The sequence below is a fragment of the Oncorhynchus tshawytscha genome, linkage group LG10, assembly GCF_018296145.1.
Source record: "Oncorhynchus tshawytscha isolate Ot180627B linkage group LG10, Otsh_v2.0, whole genome shotgun sequence".
Classification (NCBI taxonomy): Eukaryota; Metazoa; Chordata; class Actinopteri; order Salmoniformes; family Salmonidae; genus Oncorhynchus; species Oncorhynchus tshawytscha.
The window spans coordinates 25,018,430-25,039,948 of record NC_056438.1 but is presented as its reverse complement, the minus strand read 5'-3'; the positions used below and the strand labels follow the sequence as shown (position 1 = coordinate 25,039,948).

Here is a 21,519-nt window from a genome sequence, read left to right as displayed (position 1 = left end):
GGAAAGGGCAGTGTGGAGTGCAGTAGAGATTGCGTAATCTTTGGATCTGTTGGGGCGGTATGCAAATTGGAGTGTTTCTACGATTTCTGCGATAATGGTGTTGTTGTGAACCATGACCAGCCTTTCAAAGCACTTCATGGCTAAAGATGTGAGTACTATGGATTGGTAGTCATTTAAGCAGGTTACCTTGGTGTTCTTGGGCACAGGGACTATGGTGGTCTGCTTGAAACATGTAGGTATTACCGACTCGGTCAGGGACAGGTTGAAAATGTCAGTGAAAATACTTTTAAAATTTTGTATACAACCTTTATTTAACTAGGTAAGTCAGTGAAGATCAAATTAATATTTACATTGACAGCCTACCCCAGCCAAAACCTAACCAGGATGGCGCTGGGCTAGTTGTGCGCCACCCTATGGGACTCCCAATCACGGCCAGTTGTGATAGAGCCCAGGATCAAACCAGGGCCTGTAGTGGCACCTCTAGCACTGAGATGCAGTGCCTTAGACCGCTGCGCCACTCCGGAGCCCCACTTTCCAGTTGGTCAGCATATGCTCGGAGTACATGTCCTGGTAATCCGTCTGGTCCTGCGGCCTTGTGAATGTTGACCTATTTAAAGGTCTTACTCACATCGGCTATGGAGAGTGTGTTCACACAGTCGTCTGGAACAACTGGTGCTCTCATGCATGCTTCAATGTTGCTTGCCTCAAAGCGCACATAGAAGTCATTTAGCTCGTCTGGTAGGCTCGTGTCACTGGGCAGCTCACGGCTGTGCTTCTCATTGTAGTCCTTAATAGTTTGAAGCCCTGCCACATCCGACGGGCGTCGGAGCCAGTGTTGTAGGATTCAATCTTAGTCCTGTATTGACGCTTTGCCTGTTTGATGGTTTGTCGGAGGGCATCGCGGGATTTCTTATAAGTGTCTGGGTTAGTGTCCCACTCCATGAAAGCGGCAGATCTACCCTTTAGCTCAGTGGGGATGTTGCCTGTAATCCATGACTTCTGGTTGGGGTACGTACTTACGGTCACTGTGGGGACGGCGCCATTGATGCAATTACTGATGAAGCCACTGACTGATGTGGTGTACTCATCAATGCCATCAGAATTATTATTTAACCTTTTTTAATTGAACCTTTATTTAACTAGGCAAGTCAGTTAGGAACACATTCTTATTTACAATGACGGCCTACCCGAGTCCTGGAACATATTCCAGTCTGTGCTAGCAAAACAGTCCTGTAGCTTAGCATCTGCGTCATCTGACCACTTCCGTATTGAACAAGTCACTGGTACCTCCTGCTTTAGTTTTTGCTCATAAGCAGAAATCAGGAGGAAAGAGTTATGGTCAGATTTGGCAAATGGAAGGCGAGGGAGAGATTTCTATGCATCTGTGTGTGTGGAGTAAAGATGGTCTAGAGTTTTTTTTCTCTGGATGCATATGTAACATGCTGGTAGAAATTAAGTAAAATGGATTTAAGTTTCCCTGCATTAAAGTCCCCGGCCACTAGGAGCGCCTTCTCTGGATGAGCATTTTCTTGTTTACTTATGGCCTTATACAATACCTATAGTTGGCTTTCAGGTTAGATTCCTTTAACCATGAATATTAGCTAGAGATCCTCAATGAATCAAGCATTTTCCAGAGAACCAGAGTAAAACGACAAGGTCAATTTTTAATAACAAGAAAAATGGGTCCTTACCTTCTACAACTCTATAAACAGTTTTCTGTCTCCCCCTCAGTATGATCAGTCCCTCAGATACGTCTAAAACTCTAACCGCTAATCTACCAAACCTCTATCAATGAGGTAACCTTAAGGATTCCTCCTAGAATTTTACTTTAACTGAGTATAATAAAAATCAAAATATAACTATGATAAAAATCTAAATATATTTTAGGTTAGAAAGTCACAGCAAAACTCTTCTTGCAAGCTCAAAGAGAGTTATTTCTCTCCCCCAAATCGTAGCCCTTTTATACCATCCATTTTTCTTAACACCCTCGTTCAAAAAATGCCTAAGCAGGACGTCCATCCGCTTCGCCTTAACATACTTTATTAATCTTAACTTTTAAAGCATACATTTTTAAACATGAATCTTTCTTATCCCACTCAATTGCAATCTTACTCCAACTCAATGTATCACTCCCCTTACATCTTAAACATTTACCAACTTAAACATTTCATCATTACAAAATTTCAACATTAGAACCTTCCATTGTCAACCTCCTATAGGCCCTAAGGCCTTGTTCCTATATGTTTAACAAACTAGTCTATATGCATCATACCTTAAAGCAAACAACATTAAAACATTGTTACCTATTTTAGTGCATTACTTTAATCACACATTGTTACTCCTTTACTACCTTACTCGAATCACCCTTTAATAACATCTTCCCTTATACATTTCCCTATGCTTTCAAACTTTGTAATTTAACATATTTAACCTTAATCATTATTTTATCAAATTCCAGTCCCGGTTCATTTATTTGACTTATTTTTCATATTTTCCTTAGTCAACGTCAATTCTCTCTCAATGTTCATTCTTCTTTGTGCTCTGGGTGTGGGTGTGAAAGGGAATCTTCTTCATGAGTGTATACATGTGTGTATGCAAATGTGTCTCTAAAATGTCACAGAGAACTGGGCCTTGGCCTAGAGATATTTAGGATAAAGAGAAACAGAATAGAGCTTAGCACAGATGACAAAATCCTAGAAGAAAACCTGGTTCAGCCTGCTTTACAACAGACACTGGGAGAGAGAAATTAATCTTTCAGCAGGACAATAACCTAAAACACAAGGCCAAATATACATTGGAGTTTCCTACCAAGATGACATTGAATGTTCCTGAGTGGCCTGGTTACAGTTTTGACTTAAATCGGGTTGAAAATCTATGACAAGACTTGAAAATTGCTGTCTAGCAATGATCAACAACCAACTTGACAGAGCTTGAAGAATTTGAAAAGCAATAATGTGTAAAATTGTACAATCCAGGTGTGCAAAGCTCTTAGAGACTTACAGAGAAAGACTTGAAGCTGTAATCACTGCCAAAAGTGATTCTAACATGTATTTATTCATGGGGTGTGAATAATTATAAAAATTTGATATTTCAGGATTTTATTTTCGATCAATTTGGAAACATTTCTAAAAACATGTTTTTGCTTTGTCATTATGAGGTATTGTGTGTAGATGTGTGAGAAAAATAATCGATTTAATCCATTTTGATTTAAGGCTGTAACTCAACAAAATGTGGAGTAAGTCAAGGGGTATGAATACTTCCTGAAGGCACTCTATTTATCTGTGAATCCGCGCATTGCTCATTAATCACTTGTTACCTGTCCTGTACCCTGGCTGAATTTGTTTAAAAAATATATATATATATATCCATAAATGCATTAGTTGTAGGCTACCTCACAACAGTGGTTCCAGGAGTCCATTGATTAAAAAAATTACCCAGAGAGTGAGATGACCTCCTGAATCATTCATGATCAGGCATGTGACTAATCCTCTGTCCTCTATAGGGATAGCACAATCTAGTAATCAAATTACCAGTCATTGCATACTATCCATAACAGACATCCTTTGGACCATAGTGACAATTTGCATAGTTTATGGGTAATATAATAGGAGTAAGTCCCTCATCTGGAGAAATAGATAAATTACAGTCATTTTACATGACTCATATTACATTATTTCATATAATTGTCTTATGTTACCTTATTTTGGTCTCTTGGTAGTAAATATTGAAGGCCACCACCTCATCAATACATTTAATTGTGTCATCCTGAAGCACTTCTTGCTTTGTCTCCAGGAAAATCTGTTACTACAATAGCTTTAAAAAAAAAAATGTTGTTGTTGTTTTTTTGTTTGTTACTACAATAGCTGTCGTCCGTATGTTTGCAGGCAGCCTTCTTTCAGTGGACGTCAAAGTCCTATGTGAGCCTGAAAACAAACAAGACCAATGGAAGTAAAAGCTGCGTAGCCCAGGGGTATGGGGTTTCCTGAGATAATTGGGTTACTTTGTCTGCCTGTCTTTCTGTCTCTCTGTCTTTCTGTCTCTGTATGTCTCTCTGTCTCTCTTTCTCTGTCTGTCTGTCTGTCCATCTGTCCGTCTGTCGCTCTTCTAAAACCAAGATGCTCAATTTACCCCATCATAGAAAAGATGAGTGAAGACAGGTTGGCTCTGCATGAGTGTTAGACAAGGGTATTGTAGTATTGCACATGTGAATTCTTATATGGTGTTTTCCTCTCTGACTGACTCTGGCGTTCCATGGCTATTGCCCATTGAAAAGCTAGTCTGAACTTGTTTGAGAAGCTTTGTGTGAAGGAACACAGAAAGAGAGGAGATACAATGCTGGATGAACTAAAAGAGAGAGGGGGTGCATCGCAAAGACCTGCTTTTATTACATTTGAAAAGGAAAGCATTGTTTAATTGTCTTGGCTGCATTGTTATTATGGTAGACATGTGTAGGTAGACGGGTAATCATGCTATTATAACACTATTAACAACAATTAAGTATTGTTATGTTGTTACATACTATTTTAAAAATTGCATTTGATTGCACAAATTAAATTGCTATGTAACAACAATGTTGTTACTGTAGTTATTGCAGTATTACTACGCGTATAGCACCAAGAGTATGTAAAGTGTTACCAAATTAATTTTACCCAAGGATGAGAAAGGATTTAAATAGGCTACATTTCCAAATCAACACCCACCCGTAGCATCACTACTCTGGACGGTTCTGACCTAGAATATGTGGACAACTACAAATACCTAGGTGTCTGGCTAGACTGTAAACTCTCCTTCCAGACTCACATCTCCAATCCGAAATTAAATCTAGAATCGGCTTCCTATTTCGCAACAAAGCCTCCTTCACTCATGTCGCCAAACATACCCTTGTAAAACTGACTATCCTACCGATCCTTGACTTTGGCGATGTCATTTACAAAATAGCCCCCAACACTCTACTCAGCAAACTGGATGCAGTCTATCACAGTGCCATCCGTTTTGTGACCAAAGCCCCATATACTACCCACCACTGCGACTTGTATGCTCTCGTTGGCTGGCCCTCGCTACATATCCATGGCCAAACCCACTGGCTCCAGGTCATCTATAAGTCTTTGCTAGGTAAAGCCCTGCCTTATCTCAGCTCACTGGTCACCATAGCAACACCCAGCCGTAGCAAGCACTCCAGCTCCATATTGCACTGGACATCCCCAAAGCCAACACTTCATTTGGCCGCCTTTCCTTCCAGTTCTCTGCTGCCAATGACTGGAACGAATTGCAAAAATCTCTGAAGCTGGAGTCTTATATCTCCCTCTCTAACTTTATGCATCAACTGTCAGAGCAGCTTACCGATCACTGTACCTGTACACAGCCAATCTGTAAATAGCCCACCCGACTACCTCATCCCCATAGTATTACTTACCCTCTTGCTCTTTTGCACCCCAGTATCTCTACTTGCACATCATCATCTGCACATCTATCAATCCAGTTTTAATTCTAAATTGTAATTATATTCATCTCTAGGGCCTATTTAAAGCCTACCTCCCTACTCTTCTACATTTGCACACACTGTACATAGATTTTTCTATTTTTTTTATTTTGTGTTATTGACTGTAACTCTGTGTTGTTGTTTTTGTCGTACTGCTTTGCTTTATCTTGGCCAGGTCGCAGTTGTAAATGAGAATTTTTCTCAACTGGCCTACCTGGTTGAATAAAGGTTAAATAAACAAATACTGGATATTTTTCATAGTCAAAGTGGCTAGGCATATCTATTTTCCATTAAATAAAAGAAAATAGGGTTGTTTTCTCTGTAACTGATGGGGTGCACAATTTTCTTTATTGTGTTTCATCTTTTTCTTCACCTGCACGTAAAATGTAAACCTGAGCAGCAGCTAGAATGGGAGACAAGAGACAGTCTGTGTAGCCTGTAGAGTGACGTCAGTGGCTGTAAACGCATGCAACATGGAGCCCGGGTCAAGACTGTGGGAGAAGAGTTCTCAACGGAAATGAAGCCAATGAGTACTTTCAAAGAGAGAGACGAGGACCGCAATTATGGATATCTATTTAAACTTGGGAGAATTTTTACACGTTACTGACTAACTCGAGTGGGAATATGTTTCTTTCGCTCGTTTTTTTTAGGAGTGCTATGATTTCCCTTTGCTCCAACAACTGGACTCGATGGACGCCTAAAGTGAAAAGTTGCTTACAGATGTTTTAGTTAGTTGTAAGGCTATTTAAATGTGTGGCAGTCTACGCCTCTCGGGATCAGTTATTTTAGGGAGAACGTTTTTAAAGTTTAGGCGTGATCAGATTTCATTAAGATAGTGTGTTATCCTTGGTTGACTGCAGCTGTCTCTTGGTGGAGTAGGCACAATTCTCACTTGGATCCGCGCTATTGGCGACAAAAGAAAACATTTTCTCAATCGTTGAAGTCAAATTGTGTAGTCTAGAAAAATCGGTACAATTACAAGTGAGTGTTTTTTTTCTTTTTCGGGAAGGCAGCAAAGACCCGATAAAGAAATTGATTTATAAATCGTGTATTTTGGCAAACAAAGGATGTATAGACCCTCTCTCGGAGTAATTGACGCCGAACACAAATCGAAACCGTTGCAAAAAAATGGAGGGGGAAATCCACATTATGGTGGACAAGATGTTTGCAACATGATTGAAGCTCAGAATATTCTGAAGGACGTTTTGACTTACCATTTGAACAGTAGCCTATTTGTGCCAGGCCATTTCATAGTACGACCACAAATCCCTGCCTTCCACGCTACTTGATATTAATATATACTTTTCTCTACCTATGCTTCAGTAGCCTGATTATCTTACATATAATTTAAAATGAGGGTAAACGCGGTGGATTTGTTGCAATTGTTACTTGTTTTGCTACTCGGTGGCGATGGATCTTCGCTATCATCTGATTGTAAATCATATGATGAACGTTCAAAAAGCACAGGGAAAAGCACACAGTCGGTGGCCACGGCGGATAGGAAAGTGGTCTGCAGCAATATGGAACTCCATCAGGTGTTACCCCCGGACTCCTTCTCCAACAGAACAGTCACGTTGTAAGTATAAATCGCATCCAAAGAATAATTATGCTGCCCCCTTGTTTGGAACAGCTTGGGCACACAGAAATAACCAAACCGCCAAATGTTTGTCTTGTTTATTACTGGCACTTTATTCTTTCTGTTGAGGCCAACTACTATTCAACTTTCAGGCCAACACAACTGGCATAACATACCAGTAGTTGTTTTTTGAACGTTAAGACTATTGTTTAGCGAGGGGTCTTGGGGGACCAATATAGATTCTGCAGAATCCCAACTGCAGAATTCTTCAATTAGCTAATAGCCAGCTATATCTTGTTAGTTTTACACTAACCTGGTTTGGGAATGTTTAGGTTAATCACTACCTTCTGCTGATGAATTCAACTACTGACATACACATACTGTACATTACAGCTCAAATAAAATGACCCTGCCCTTACTAAATTGTATTTATTATGGATCCCCATTAGCTGCTGCCAAGGCAGCAGATACTCTTCCTGGGGTCCAGCAAAATTAAGGCAGTTTCTACAATTTTAAAAACATTACAATACATTCACAGGTTTCACAGCACACTGTGTGCCCTCAGGCCCCTACTCCACCACTACCGCATATCTACAGTACTAAATAAATCTGTGTGTGTAGTGCGTATGTTATCGTGTGGGTGTATACATGTGCCTATGTTTGTGTTGCTTCACAGTCCCCGCTGTTCCATAAGGTGTTGTTTTTTTTGTAAATCTAATTTTACTGCTTTGCATCAGTTACTTGATGTGGAATAGAGTTCCATGTAGCCATGGCTCTATGTAGTACTGTGCACCTCCCATAGTCTGTTCTGAACTTGGGGAATGTGAAGAGACCTCTTGTGGCATGTCTTGTGGGGTATGCAATGGTGTCCGAGCTGTGTACCAATAATTCAAAAAGACAGCTAGGTGCATTCAACACCTCTCATAAATACAAGTAGTGATGAAGACACTCTCTCCTCCATTGACATGCGTATGATTAATATACACTCTCTGTGTTCATCCAAGAGCCAGACGTGCTGCCCAGTTCTGAGCCAATTGCAAATTTCCTAAGTCCCTTTTTGTGGCACCTAACGACATGACTGAACAGTAGTCAAGGTGCGACAAAACTAGGGCCTGGAGTACCTGCCTTGTTGATTAAAGGTCAACAGATTATGATTTTATGAACGCCGATACCAATTATTGGAGGACCAAAAAAAGCTGATACCGATTAATCGGCCGATTTAAAAAAAAAAAAAAAAATGTATTTATTTGAAGTAATGACAAGTACAACAATACTGAATGAACACTTATTTTAACTTAATATAATACATAGATAAAATTAATTTAGCCTCAAATAAATAATGAAACATGTTCAATTTGGTTTAAATAATGCAAAAACAAAGTGTTGGAGAAGAAAGTAAAAGTGCAATATGTGCCATGTAAGAAAGCTAACGTTTAAGTTCCTTGCTCAGAACATGAGAACATATGAAAGCTGGTGGTTCCTTTTAACATGAGTCTTCAATATTCCCAGGTAAGAAGTTTTAGGTTGTAGTTATTATAGGAATTATTGGACTATTTCTCTCTATACCATTTGTATTTCATATACCTTTGACTATTGGATGTTCTTATAGGCACTTTAGTATTGCCAGTGTAACAGTATAGCTTCCGTCCCTCTCTTCACCCCTACCTGGGCTCGAACCAGGAACACATTGACAACAGCCACCCTCGAAGCATCGTTACTCATCGCTCCACAAAAGCCGCGGCCCTTGCAGAGCAAGGGGAACAACTACTCCAAGTCTCAGAGCGAGTGATGTTTGAAACGCTATTAGCGGGTGCACCCCACTAACTAGCTAGCCATTTCACATTGGTTACACAAGCCTAATCTCGGGAGTTGATAGGCTTGAAGTCATAAACAACGTAATGCTTAAAGCATTGCGAAGAGCTGCTGGCAAACGCACTAAAGTGTTGTTTGAATGAATGCTTACGAGCCTGCTGGTGCCTACCATCGCTCAGTCAGACTGCTCTATCAAATCATAGACTTAATTATAACATAATAACACACAGAAATCGAGCCTTAGGTCATTAATATGGTCGAATCCGGGAACTATCATATCGAAAACAAAACGTTTATTCTTTCAGTGAAATACGGAACCGTTCCGTATTTTATCTAACGGGTGGCATCCATAAGTCTAAATATTTCTGTCATAATTACGTAGAATTCTGGCAAATTAGTTCGCAATGAGACAGGTGGCCCAAACTGTTGCAAATACCCTGACTCTGCATGCAATGAACGAAAGAGAAGTGACACAATTTCAACTGGCTAATATTGCCTGCTAAGCTGGATTTCTTTTAGCTAAATATGCAGGTTTAAAAATATATACTTCTGTGTACTGATTTTAAGAAAGGCATTGATGTTTATGGTTAGGTACAGTCGAGCAATGATTGTGCTTTTTTCGCAAATGCGCTTTTGTTAAATCATCCCCCATTTGGCGAAGTTGGCTGTCTTTGTTAGGAAGAAATAGTCTTCACACAGCTTGCACAGTCTTCACTCATTTCACACAGTTTGTTTTTAACTGACTTACCTAGTTAAAAAGAGGTGTAAAACAAACAAACAGCCAAATCGGTGTCTAAAAATACCGATGTCCGATTATGAAAACTTGAAATCAGCTCTAATTAATCGGCCATTCCAATTAATCGGTCGACCTCTATTGTTGATAGTGTTGTTAAGAAGGCAGAGCAGCGCTTTATTGTGGACATACTTCTCCCCATCTTAGCTACTGTTGTATCAACATGTTTTGACCATGACAGTTTACAATCCAGGGTTACTCCAATCAGTTTAGTCGTCTCTACTTGCTCAATTTCCACATTTATTTATTGCTTGTGTCAAGGATACAGAGGTCCCTATTTCATGTGTAGCTTTATTGTATCACCTCCACGTCCATCCCTCGTCAGCTGCTTAACAATAGTAGTATCCTTTCTAACAGATGTCATTGTCATGTCTCACTATAATCTAGTCCTGTATGATGGAAATGTCAGTAACCAGAATACAGTTTAAAATGGTAAATGCAGTGTATAATTGTATGGCATCCCAAGGGTATTTATATAGGCTAAGCAGACACATATACTGAGATTGTTGAACACATCTAGTGTGTGGTTGGTAATCATTTTCATTGCCACAACACAGCTATTTGTGTAATGCAACCACACTGTGTACAATTAAACCACCACAGCATATTGCACATGCAGTTACCCCGATGGAGAGAAGACTGAAGTGTTTTGGAGTCTACACCAGCCAAGAGCATCAGTTCATTATACTAGTACTCTACACTAATACCTCATTTCAATGGCCCAAGAGATGGAAAAGGCATTCTTTGTGACTTGGTTGATGAAAGGTTGAGCCTTTGCCTAATTTGATCTATGTGTTATTGGGTGCCTTTTTTTGTTCGGCGCTAAATGAATGACAAACCACGTGATGGGATGTCTTTTCAAGAGGCTACGTCAAGTATGTATCAAAGCCTCATTGGTACAGTTGTCTCTCTTCTAGTGGCCACTTCCAGTCCCTCTTCCAAAAATAGGAGGGAAGAATGCAAGGAATTAGGCTTAGTGATTGTACGTGGGCCTCTAGAACTTTAAAACAGAGGATGTGGGTGGTAGACTGTTGCTTTTTCTTCTTCATTTTTAAGTTCTTCCAAAGAAACTTGTAGTTCCTCAAGGATTATTTTTCTACTCTGACTAGGCATGATGTTGGTTAAGTCAGTGATTGATTGAGATGTTATTACCCCCGTCGTGGTATGCAATCTTTCTTTTTTCCTTCCTTACAATTCCTTACATCTCAACTGCTTGGATGGCCATCATTTTGTTCCGCCCGACAGTGATTGATTGGGAGTGGAAACATATTCCTGTCTTGAGCATTGAACCAAGCTCCATGATTCAAGGTCTGAGAGTTGGTCACTGCAGAACAAGAGCGCTAATTAGATTGCACACATTGCAAAGTGCTCAGGCATTCCTATGGGTTTCCCACTAAACTTCCCCATGGGTCTCTTAAAGTTTTTGTCAACAGATTTCAGGAATAATGGCGGTAGTGCTTCAGGATTTAAGGTTTCCGTCAAATAGAATCACTGCAACTCTGTCCAGAAGAAAGTGACTTCTTTCCATGAAACCGCGCTCTCTTTTTGGCTGCTACATTTTGGGGCTCATTTACGACCTCTCTGTGTCCTGTCAGAGGGGTTAACACCGGTCTGGACACTGGGCCTGGACTGACCTGATCCCAGCTGCTCCACCCGACCTTCCCTGACCCTGAAAATCAATCACTTCCCCCTGCCTGGACACCGTAGATCCCAGTCATGCCCTACTACCTCTCGCTTTTGTTCTGTGGGGCCAAGAAGTTCACCCTGCCTTCTGGCCCCAAAAGCTAAAGTTGAGAGGAGAGAAAGTGCAAAAAACTAAATTGATAGTGTTAGGAAATTTGGATAGCTCTTTCGGTTTATCTTGAAAAATGGACTGCCAATAAAATAGTCCTTAACTTCTGGTTAAGCACACCACATACATTGATTGTTTTGTGGGCATTTCATCTTTAAGTCCGTGGTATGCAAAAGTTACAACGTTTCCCCAGTGAATTTTCTATGTCAAGATGACCTGTGTCAGACCCACCATTGTGGGTAAATAAACCTTTCTATCTGGTTTAGTTTGGATTACCACACCATTATCTCAGGGAATGGCTAATCTAGAGCTACCTCTGACTTGTGCAGATAATGGATGTTTCTGGACAGAGTTCACACAATCGTATCCAGCCTTAACCACTGGTCTAGGGTCTGTGAAACCACCATAACATGTTCTAAATGTGCTGAATTGGTGCATCGTTATCAGTCCCTTTCCAGACTTGTTATTTGTGAGATTTGAAATGGTCTATTGACAGACTTGCTTGTCAGTAAATTAACGACTTGGTCCGATGCAGTGATTCATGTTGGGTGTAATTAGAGACCCATTAATCATACCTTTTTGACCCACATACTTCCTGTTTCCTGTCTGGAGGGATCATCTGACCTTTAGCCAGACTGAGCAGCTCATAGTTAAAGCTACAATATGTAACTTTTTGGGCAAACTGACAAAATCCACATATATTGTGAGTTATAGGTCTCGCATTCTCAATGAGAGTAAATCTAAGAAGCAGTAGATCTATTCTATGTGCAATATGTCTACGCTTCACGCTCTGAAGTTGCGATTTTTGCTTTTTTTTTGTACATTAGCTTCAAACAGCTGAAAATACAATATTTTTGGTTATAGAAAACATATTTCACAGCGGTTTAGATGGAACAATGATACTCTATCCAGACTGCTTGTTTTGTCACATAAATTGAAATAAGATAGCCTTTTTTAAAAACATTTTGCAACCAGTAAATGGCGACGCGATTTCTGCATATTGCAGCTTTAAAGCGAATAACAAAGACAAGTTTAAAACTTTCTTGAATCCTCAACGAAATTCATCTAGACATTTTAGTCAGAGTAACTAAGGACTATGATTTAGAAAAATGTTAGTTGGACATTGTTTGTAATCAAAATGGCTGGAAAACTTTGATTGGTTTAAAAGTCAAACTCATTAGGCTCATAGGGAAAGTATTTGGGGACCCTGTGAGTTCAGGCTGCTGAATGCCTCTGTGGAGAAAGGATGAGTGCTGCATTCCCAGCATTTGGACTCTCCAACCGATACTGCATGCCAAAGGAATCTGAGAGAAATGACAAACGCATCGACACAACCAGCTTGTTCTCTTGTCAGAAAAGTGTTTTGTAAAATGAGGCCTCGTGCTAGCATAACCTTTGCGTCTTTCTTCCGCACAGTGTTGTAATTTCAGGTGTGTCGTTTGAAGAGTATATGCGCAACTGCATGTGTGTGAGGCTGTTCCTGTTCCTGTTTTACCCTACATTAGAACAGCCCCTCTTGGATCCTTCCCAGCAGGCACCTGGGCTTGACTATGCGGCCCAGAGCACCTGGAGTCCACCGAAGAGTGTGGAACTGATGTCAGCACGAGGCAGGGATTTCCTCCCCACTTCAGGAAAAGCAAGTGCAGTTTGACGACGCAGTTAGGAGCAGTAAACACAAGGTTCACAGCAGCAGGGAATCATGGGGGATGGCCTGGTATGCGTCCAGTTTCCTGAATACTTAACCTGCAGTGAATGCCACTGGACCATGTTTTTAGAATGGAGTAGCTAACTCCATAATAGATTTTTTTATTTATTTTTTATTTTACCTTTATTTTACTAGGCAAGTCAGTTAAGAACAAATTCTTATTTTCAATGACGGCCTAGGAACAGTGGGTTAACTGCAGAACGACAGATTTGTACCTTGTCAGCTCAGGGATTCGAACTTGCAACCTTTCAGTTACTAGTCCAACGCTCTAACCACTAGGCTACCCTGCCACTTGACTTGAAATTTGCGGTAAAATACATTTACATTTTATAAAACGTTTTAAATGCATGACAAAGACGAGTAATTTACAAGCCTACGTTCTCTCACCACTATATTTGACTTCATTGTTTACGTTATGAGTGAGCTGAATTTAGTTGTGGCATCTGAAGGTAGAATCCTCTCTGTTGTTCTCTTGATTTGTTTCGCTGCTCCTACATGAAAAGGGGAAGTAGGCAGGCTGGCAGCCTTTTGAAGTGCTTGTGTAACTAGTACCCAAGAGTACGCTGTCACGCATGTCCGGTGGCTAGAAAGGTTTGTTTTGCTTTTCAGGCAAGCGTTTGGGTTAACGCAACGCCCCCTGTGTTTTTCATTGCTGTTGTGTGATGTTTGGAGAGGAGAACCAAATCCCGAAGGCGAGGCAATGACTGGCGGCTGAGTGTTCACATCCAGGCGGCTCACAGTCTCTCCTTGCACACTCAGACCGGTTGAGCATTTGGTTTGCCAGACCATACTTGGGCCTCAAGTTCAAAGGCTAGGCTATTCATTTGGGCTTGGTCTTATGTGCACCTGAATTTCTGTACAAGGATGTGGGCCTTCTTGTTTGTCTATCTGAAAGGCTCCAGTTCTTGGTTTCTATTCATTTGTCTGTTAGCCCTGTATTTTGCATATGCAACAGTTTGGGCTGCCTAGCTCGTTGTGAACTAATTTGCCAGAATTATACATAATTATGACATAACATTGAAGGTTGTGCAATGTAACAGAAATATTTAGACTTGGGGTTGCCACCTGTTAGATAAAATATGTAACGGTTCTGTATTTCACTGAAAGAATAAAAGTTTTGTTTTCTAAATGATAGGTCCTTAATATTGTCAAATCCGTAAACTAAGGCTCATATTTCTGTGTTAATAATATTAAGTCTATGATTTGATAGAGCAGTCTGACTGAGCGGTGGTAGGCGGCAGCAGGCTCGTAAGCATTCATTCAAACTTTACTGCATTTGCCAACAGCTTTTAGCAATGCTTGATTCACATGCTGTTTATGACTTCAAGCCTATCAACTCCTGAGATTAGGCCGGCAATACTAACGTGCCTATTAGAACATCCAATAGTCAAAGATATGTGAAATACAAATGGTATAGAGAGGAATAGTTGACGTGTCATAATTCCTAACTACAACCTAAAACCTCTTAACTGGGAAAATTGAAGAACTTGGGATATTGAACCACCAGCTTTCATATGTTCTCATGTTCTGAGCAAGGAACTTAAACGTTAGCTTTTTTACATGGCACATATTGCACTTTTACTTTCTTCTCCAACACTGTTTTTACATTATTTAAACCAAATTGAGCATGTTGCATTATGTATTTATTTATGTATAATATTAAGTTAAAATAAGTGTTCATTGTTCATTCAGCATGGTTGTAATTGTCATTATTACAAAAAGATAAGTGTGCGTGTGTGTGTGATATATATATCACACACACACATCTTTTTATAAAAACGGCTGATTAATCGGTATCGGCTTTTTTGGTCCCGCAACAATCGGCGTTGAGAAATCATAATCGGTCGACCTCTGCCTTGCACGTAAAGGAGCTGTAAGGTGACTGTTTTCTATACATGCTTTAACGTAGATCATTGGAATTAAAATGAGATATTGTCCGGCTTATAGCTGTGGGAGAGTGACACCGCATAGTCTGTTCTTCTATGACAAGTGACCTCCGTGAATTCTTTCTAAGATGAGGCATTTTTCCTTCCAAATGCAAGACAGTATTCAGGCCTTCATTTTGCGGAATACTCAGGCTGCCAATTCATAACTTAGTTAAAGAATAATCTATGGGAATTTCTGAGGAGTTTCCTTATGGTCTCCCAAGCATTCTGGTTGTTACCACAGTTTCAGGGAGTGGAGAGAAAGTGCCAGGGTCACCTTTAACCGCTATTTCATCAGATGTAATTAAGTAATATGATGCCTACCCTCCTATCTCAATCAGATACTTTTGATGAATGTTCATAGTTCCCCCTTTTAATATTGACTGGCAAGAGGTAAAGGGCTTAAAGTAAGGCTCCTCCTGAAGCTCGGCAGCACCACAGCTATTGAGCCCTCCTTTTCTTTCACCAACACAGCCCATCCCCTCTCTCTGTGTGAGCTTAGTGAATGGTGGAGTCTCTTTAGCAGGTTTTTTTTTTTTATGAGCTCAATTGCCGTCAAAAAAGTTGTTACCCCTGTGTTTTCTAAAGGGCTCCAGCTCTCCTTCAGGTCGTCCTTTGTTAAGCCTTCTAAGCATAAAGAAAGTGTTGCAAGGCTTTTTTGTTGTTGCCTTTGGGGGGGGGGTTGTAAATAGTGGCTGTTTTAAAAAAAATTTTTTTACTCAATCCCTGGTTAACTTTAGTGCTAATAACCTGGGGCCGATGTACTTCAAATGGCTGGATTTTCTGCTGTGAAAAGAGTACAACCTTACCTTCAAGACTGATAGGCCCATTCTGGGAAAGAATAGCCGTATTGTAGGTGGTGTGTTTTAACTTTTGAGTTATTTTGCTTCACTTGAAGAGCACGGGGAGAACAGAACATTAGTTTGCCTGTTTTGTTATTTTTATTAGTGTTTTTTTTTATTGATGAGGAATTATCGCAATGGTGGAATGGTGGTGAAACCAGAGAGAGAGAGTTCAGTCAGTTAGGCTTGACAACACGCACGGTTTGTATGATAGAGGCTACAATTCTTGTGATTTACAGTCCCTATTACATTAGAGCATATTACGAGAGATTTGTGTGGATCTCTCTTAGGGCTGACCCCATTTAGTTAATTGTTTGGTCGATAGGCTGTTGGTCGACTGAGATTCTTTTTTTAGTCGAGCAGTCGCAAATATATATTTTTCATGGCACACAAGACAGCTGTCTGAACCGTGTCAGTGGAATAATCAATTGCGGAGGCCGCAGGGATGGAACGGTCCAAGCAGAAGGGGAGTTTGGCTAAGATGCACATTCATTGTTTCGTAACTTCATTGTGTGAACTGTTTGCCCTTTGTTTGTTAGTCTCTCAATTCCCCATTACATTCTGTATGTCACCAGTAGTTCATTTACTGTTAATTCCCATAATGTAAGCTCCACAATGCTTGTTTGGTTACGGTAATTTCTGTTAATGTAATCTATTTATTATTTTATTATTATTACAGTCGGTTACCATTCTTATTGTTGGAGTGGACACGTTGTTTGCAGAGCTCACAACCTATGCAGCACTTGTGAGGAACAACATTTTGGTTTATTTCATTCCATTTGCGAGTTTTGTCAATTTATTCATTGTCTTTTTTTGGAGCACTCCTGTCCAATGTTGAATAAAGACGCACACCTGCGCATATAAATGCATGTCTAGGCTACCCGGGCTGTGCGCAAATGTAGGCCTATAAATGTGCCCATTTGGGGATGTCTGATAGTATTTCTGATTTGTCTTAAATGACCACCACTAATGTGCTGTTGAGCTTCTCAAAGTAATTTTTCTTCCCATCAAACAGCAAGTGAACAGTCTGTTTTTAGAATCCATTGAGGATGACAATAGTTCCTCAATTTATTTGAAAAACACTTCAAGCTCTTTCCCTTTCAAAAGCTACTTGCTGTTGAGCTCTTATCCAGTTAAACTGTCATAAAATACCTGATTACTTTTTATCCTTTGCACAAATATCCTACAGCTGTGTCTGTACCTAGCTCACTGTTGCATTACATTTTATACAATGTTGCAAGTTTGCAAGCATGACTCAGTTGATACAATGTTTCAAGTTCGTTGTGGACAGGCCTTGCATTGGCATCAGGATACTTGCTACCTGCAGGCTGTAATGTTTTTATTTGTTGGCTTCATGTAGGCTATATTTACTAAGTTGGCAATAGAAGTTACTTTTAGATTTGTATCATTTTCAATTAGATAGGATGTTGATTAAACACATGACAATGATTTTGAGATACAAAGACTTTAGTTTAATTTAATTAAACTATTCCATGAAAATGTGCATATGAAAATCATCAACTGTCATTCAGATCGGTAGAAATGGTAAGATAAATTGGCACTCCAAATGGAAAAGGTTGCCAACACCCAGCCTATTGCTGGTAACTTTAGTAGCATAATGGCAGAATCTGTAAAGGCCAGCAGTGCAATATTTTGAAACACAGCTTAGCCTTTTGTTAATCACCCTGTCGTCTCAGATTTTGAAATGATGCTTTACAGTGAAAGCAATCCAAGCGTTTGTGTAAGTTTATCGATAGCCTAGCATAGCATTATGTACACTTAGCATCAGGAAGCTTGTTCACGAAAATCAGAAAAGCAATCAAATTAATCGTTTACCTTTTGATCTTTGGATGTTTTCACTCACGAGACTCCCAGTTACACAGCAAATATTCCTTTTGTTCCATAAAGATTATTTTTATACCCAAAATACCGACGTTTGTTTGTCGCGTTATGTTCAGAAATCCACAGGAAAGAGCGGTCACGACTACGCAGACGGAAATTCCAAATAGTCTTCATAATGTCCACAGAAACATGTCAAAGTTTTTTATAATCATTCCTCAGGTAGTTTTTAAAATATATGTTCGATAATATATCAATCAAGTGTGTAGCTTTTTCCATAACAGCGGGAGGAACAATGGCCGCTTCACTCAATTGCGCACCATCTCACTCTGAGAGCCCCCACCTCTCCACTTACACAATGTGATCCTTCAGGCTCATTTTTCAAAATAAAAGCCTGAAACTATGTCTAAAGACTGTTGACACCTTAGGGAAGCCACAGAAAAAGGAATCTGGTTGATATCCCTTTAAATGGAGGACAGGCATGCATAGGAACACAGAGGTTTCAAAATAAGAGGCACTTCCTGATTGGATTATCCTCAGGCTTTCGCCTGCAATATCACTTCTGTTATACTCGCAGACAATATTTTTACAGTTTTGGAAACTTTAGAGTGTTTTCTATCCTAATCTGCCAATTATATGCATATTCTAGCATCTGGTCATGAGAAATAGGCCGTTTACTTTGGGAACGTTATTTTTCCAAACATAAAAATAGTGCCCCCTAGCTTCAAGAGGTTAATTAATCAGCTTTTTGGTATGCCACAACAGTCAGGTGGATGGATTATCCTGGCAAATGAGAAATGCTCAATAACAGGGATGTAAAAGAAATTTGTGGACAACATTTTAGCGAAATAAGCTTTTTGTGCACATGGAACATTTCTGTGATCTTTTATTTCAGTTCATGAAACATGGGACCAACACTTTACATGTTGCGTTTTATATTTTTGTTCAGTGTATGTATTGATAATCAAATGCCGTTGGAGCCAGCTACAGTTGAAGTCAGAAGTTTACATACACTTAGGTTGGAGTCTTCGATTATAATCACAGCCGTGTATTACCCCCCCCCACAAGCAGACACTTCAATGGCCCTGAAATAACTTAATTCCACTCTATGTAAACTGAAAACCACATATCCTGAGGCTGTATTTATTGTAGCTGGGGATTTTAATAAGGCTAATCTGAAAACAAGGCTCCCTACATTTTTGTCAGCATGTCAAATGGGTGACCCGGGTTGGCAATATTCTGGATCATTGCTACTCTAACTTCTGCGACTCATACAAGCCCTCCCTCGCCTTCCTTTCGGCAAATCTGACCACGACTCCATTTTGTTGCTCCCAGCCTATAGACAGAAACGAAAACAGGAAACGCTCAGGTCTGTTCAGTGCCGGTCCGATCAATCTGATTCCACTCTTCAAGATTGCTTCGATCACGGGGACAGGGATATGTTCCGGATAGCCTCAGACAACAACATTGATGTATACGCTGATTCGGTGAGCGACTTTATTAGCAAGTGCATCGGTGATGTTGTACCCACTGTGACTATTAAAACCTTCCCCAACCAGAAACTGTGGATTGATGGCAGCATTTGCGCAAAACTGAAAGCTCGAACCACTGCTTTTCATCATGGCAAGGCGACCAGAAACATGACCGAGTACAAACAGTGTAGCTATTCCCTCCACAAGACAATCAAACAAGCTAAGCGTCAGTATAGAGACAAAGTAGAGTCGCAATTCAACGGCTCAGACACAACGTATGTGGCAGGATCTACGGTCAATCACAGATTTCAAAAAGAAAACCAGCCCCATCGCGGACACCGACATCTTGCTCCCAGACAAATTAAACAACTTCTTTGCTTGCTTTGAGGACAATACAGTGCCACTGACACGGCTCGCTACCAAAACCTGTGGGCTCTCCTTCACCGTGGCCAACGTGAGTAAAACATTTAAACATGTTAACCCTCGCAAGGCTGCCGGCCCAGACGGCATCCCTAGCCGCGTCCTCAGAGCGTGCGCAGACCAGCTGGCTGGTGTGTTTACGGACATATTCAATCAATCCCTATCCCAGTCTGCTGTTCCCACATGCTTGAAGAGGGCCACCATTGTTTCTGTTCCCAAGAAAGCTAAGGTAACTGAGCTAAACTAAACTATTGCACCGTAGCACTCACTTCCGTCATCATGAAGTGTTTTGAGAGACTAGTCAAGGATCATATACCACCCTACCTGACACCCTAGACCCACTCCAATTTACTTACCGCCCCAATAGGTCCACAGACGACGCAATCACAATGCACACTGCCCTAACCCATCTGGACAAGAGGAATACCTATGTATGAATGCCGTTCATCGATTACAGCTCAGCATTTAACACCATAGTACCCTCAACTCGTCATTAAGCTCGAGACCCTGGGTCTCCACCCCGCCCTGTGCAGCTGTGTCCTGGTCTTTCTGACGGGCCGCCCCCAGGTGGAGAGTAGGAAACAATATCTCCACCCCGCTGATCCTTAAGACAAGGGTGCGTTCTCAGCCCTCTCCTGTAGCTCCTGTAGCCCCTGTTCACCCATGACTGCGTGGCCATGCACGCCTCCAACTCAATTGTCAAGTTTGCAGATGACACTACAGTGGTGGGCTTGATGACCAACAATGACGACACGGCCTACAGGGAGGAGGTGAGGGCCCTCGGAGTGTGGTGTCAGGAAAATAACCTCCCACTCAACGTCAACAAAACAAAGGAGATGATCGCGGAATTCAGGAAACAGCAAAGGGAGCACCTCCCTATCCACATCGACGGGGCAAGTAGTGGAGAAGGTGGAAAGTTTTAAGTTCCTCTGCGTACACATCACGGACAAACTGCGGAGGCTGAAGAAATTTGGCTTGTCACCAAAAACACTCACAAACCTTTACAGATGCACAATCGAGAGCATCCTGTCGGGCTGTATCACCACCTGGTATGGCAACTGCTCCGCCCACAACTGTAAGGCTCTCCAGAGGGTAGTGAGGTCTGCACAATGCATCACCAGGGGAAAACTACCTACCTTCCAGGACACCTACAGCACCCGACAGGAAGGCCAAAAAATCATCAAGGACAACAACCACCCGAGCCACTGCCTGTTCACCCCATATCATCCAGAAGGCGAGGTCAGTACAGGTGCATCAAAGCTGGTACTGAGAGACTGAAGAACTTTTGCTCGGGTGGTTGTTGTCCTTGATGATTTTTTTGGCCTTCCTGTGACAACGGGTGCTGTAGACCTCCAATTTTTGTTTTGTAGACCTCCACAAGTCTGGTTCATCCTTGGGAGCAATTTCCAAATGCCTGACGGTACCACGTTCATCTGTACAAACAATAGTACACAAGTATAAACACCATGGGACCATGCCGCCATCATACTCTCAGGAAAGAGATGCGTTCTGTCTCCTAGAGATTAATGTACTTTGGTGCGAAAAGTGCAAATCAATCCCAGAACAACAGCAAAGGACCTTGTGAAGATGCTGGAGGAAACGGGTACAAAAGTATCTACAGTAAAATGAGTCCTATATTGACATATGGTTTGCAACTGCACATGGGGACAAATGGTTTGCAGCTGCACATGGGGACAAGGATCATACTTTTTGGAGAAATGTCCTCTGGTCTGATGAAACAAAAATAGAACTGTTTGGCCATAATGGCCATCGTTATGTTTGGAGGAAAAAGTGGGAGGCTTGCAAGCCGACAAACACCATCCCAACCGTGAATCACAGCATCAGACATGGGGGTGCTTTGCTG

At 41.0% G+C, this 21,519-nt stretch overlaps 1 protein-coding gene across 1 annotated transcript in view; it reads left to right on the top strand.

Annotated features, from left to right (window-relative positions):
- Nucleotides 1–5,910: 5,910 nt before the first annotated feature.
- The window catches only part of adgra3 (adhesion G protein-coupled receptor A3), a 56,009-nt gene continuing 40,400 nt past the window's right edge, over nt 5,911–21,519 (top strand). The window contains exon 1 of the mRNA XM_024434737.2: nt 5,911–7,055. Coding sequence (XP_024290505.1) covers nt 6,832–7,055 — 224 coding nt within the window. The 5' untranslated portion in view covers nt 5,911–6,831. The remainder of the gene's footprint in view (nt 7,056–21,519) is intronic.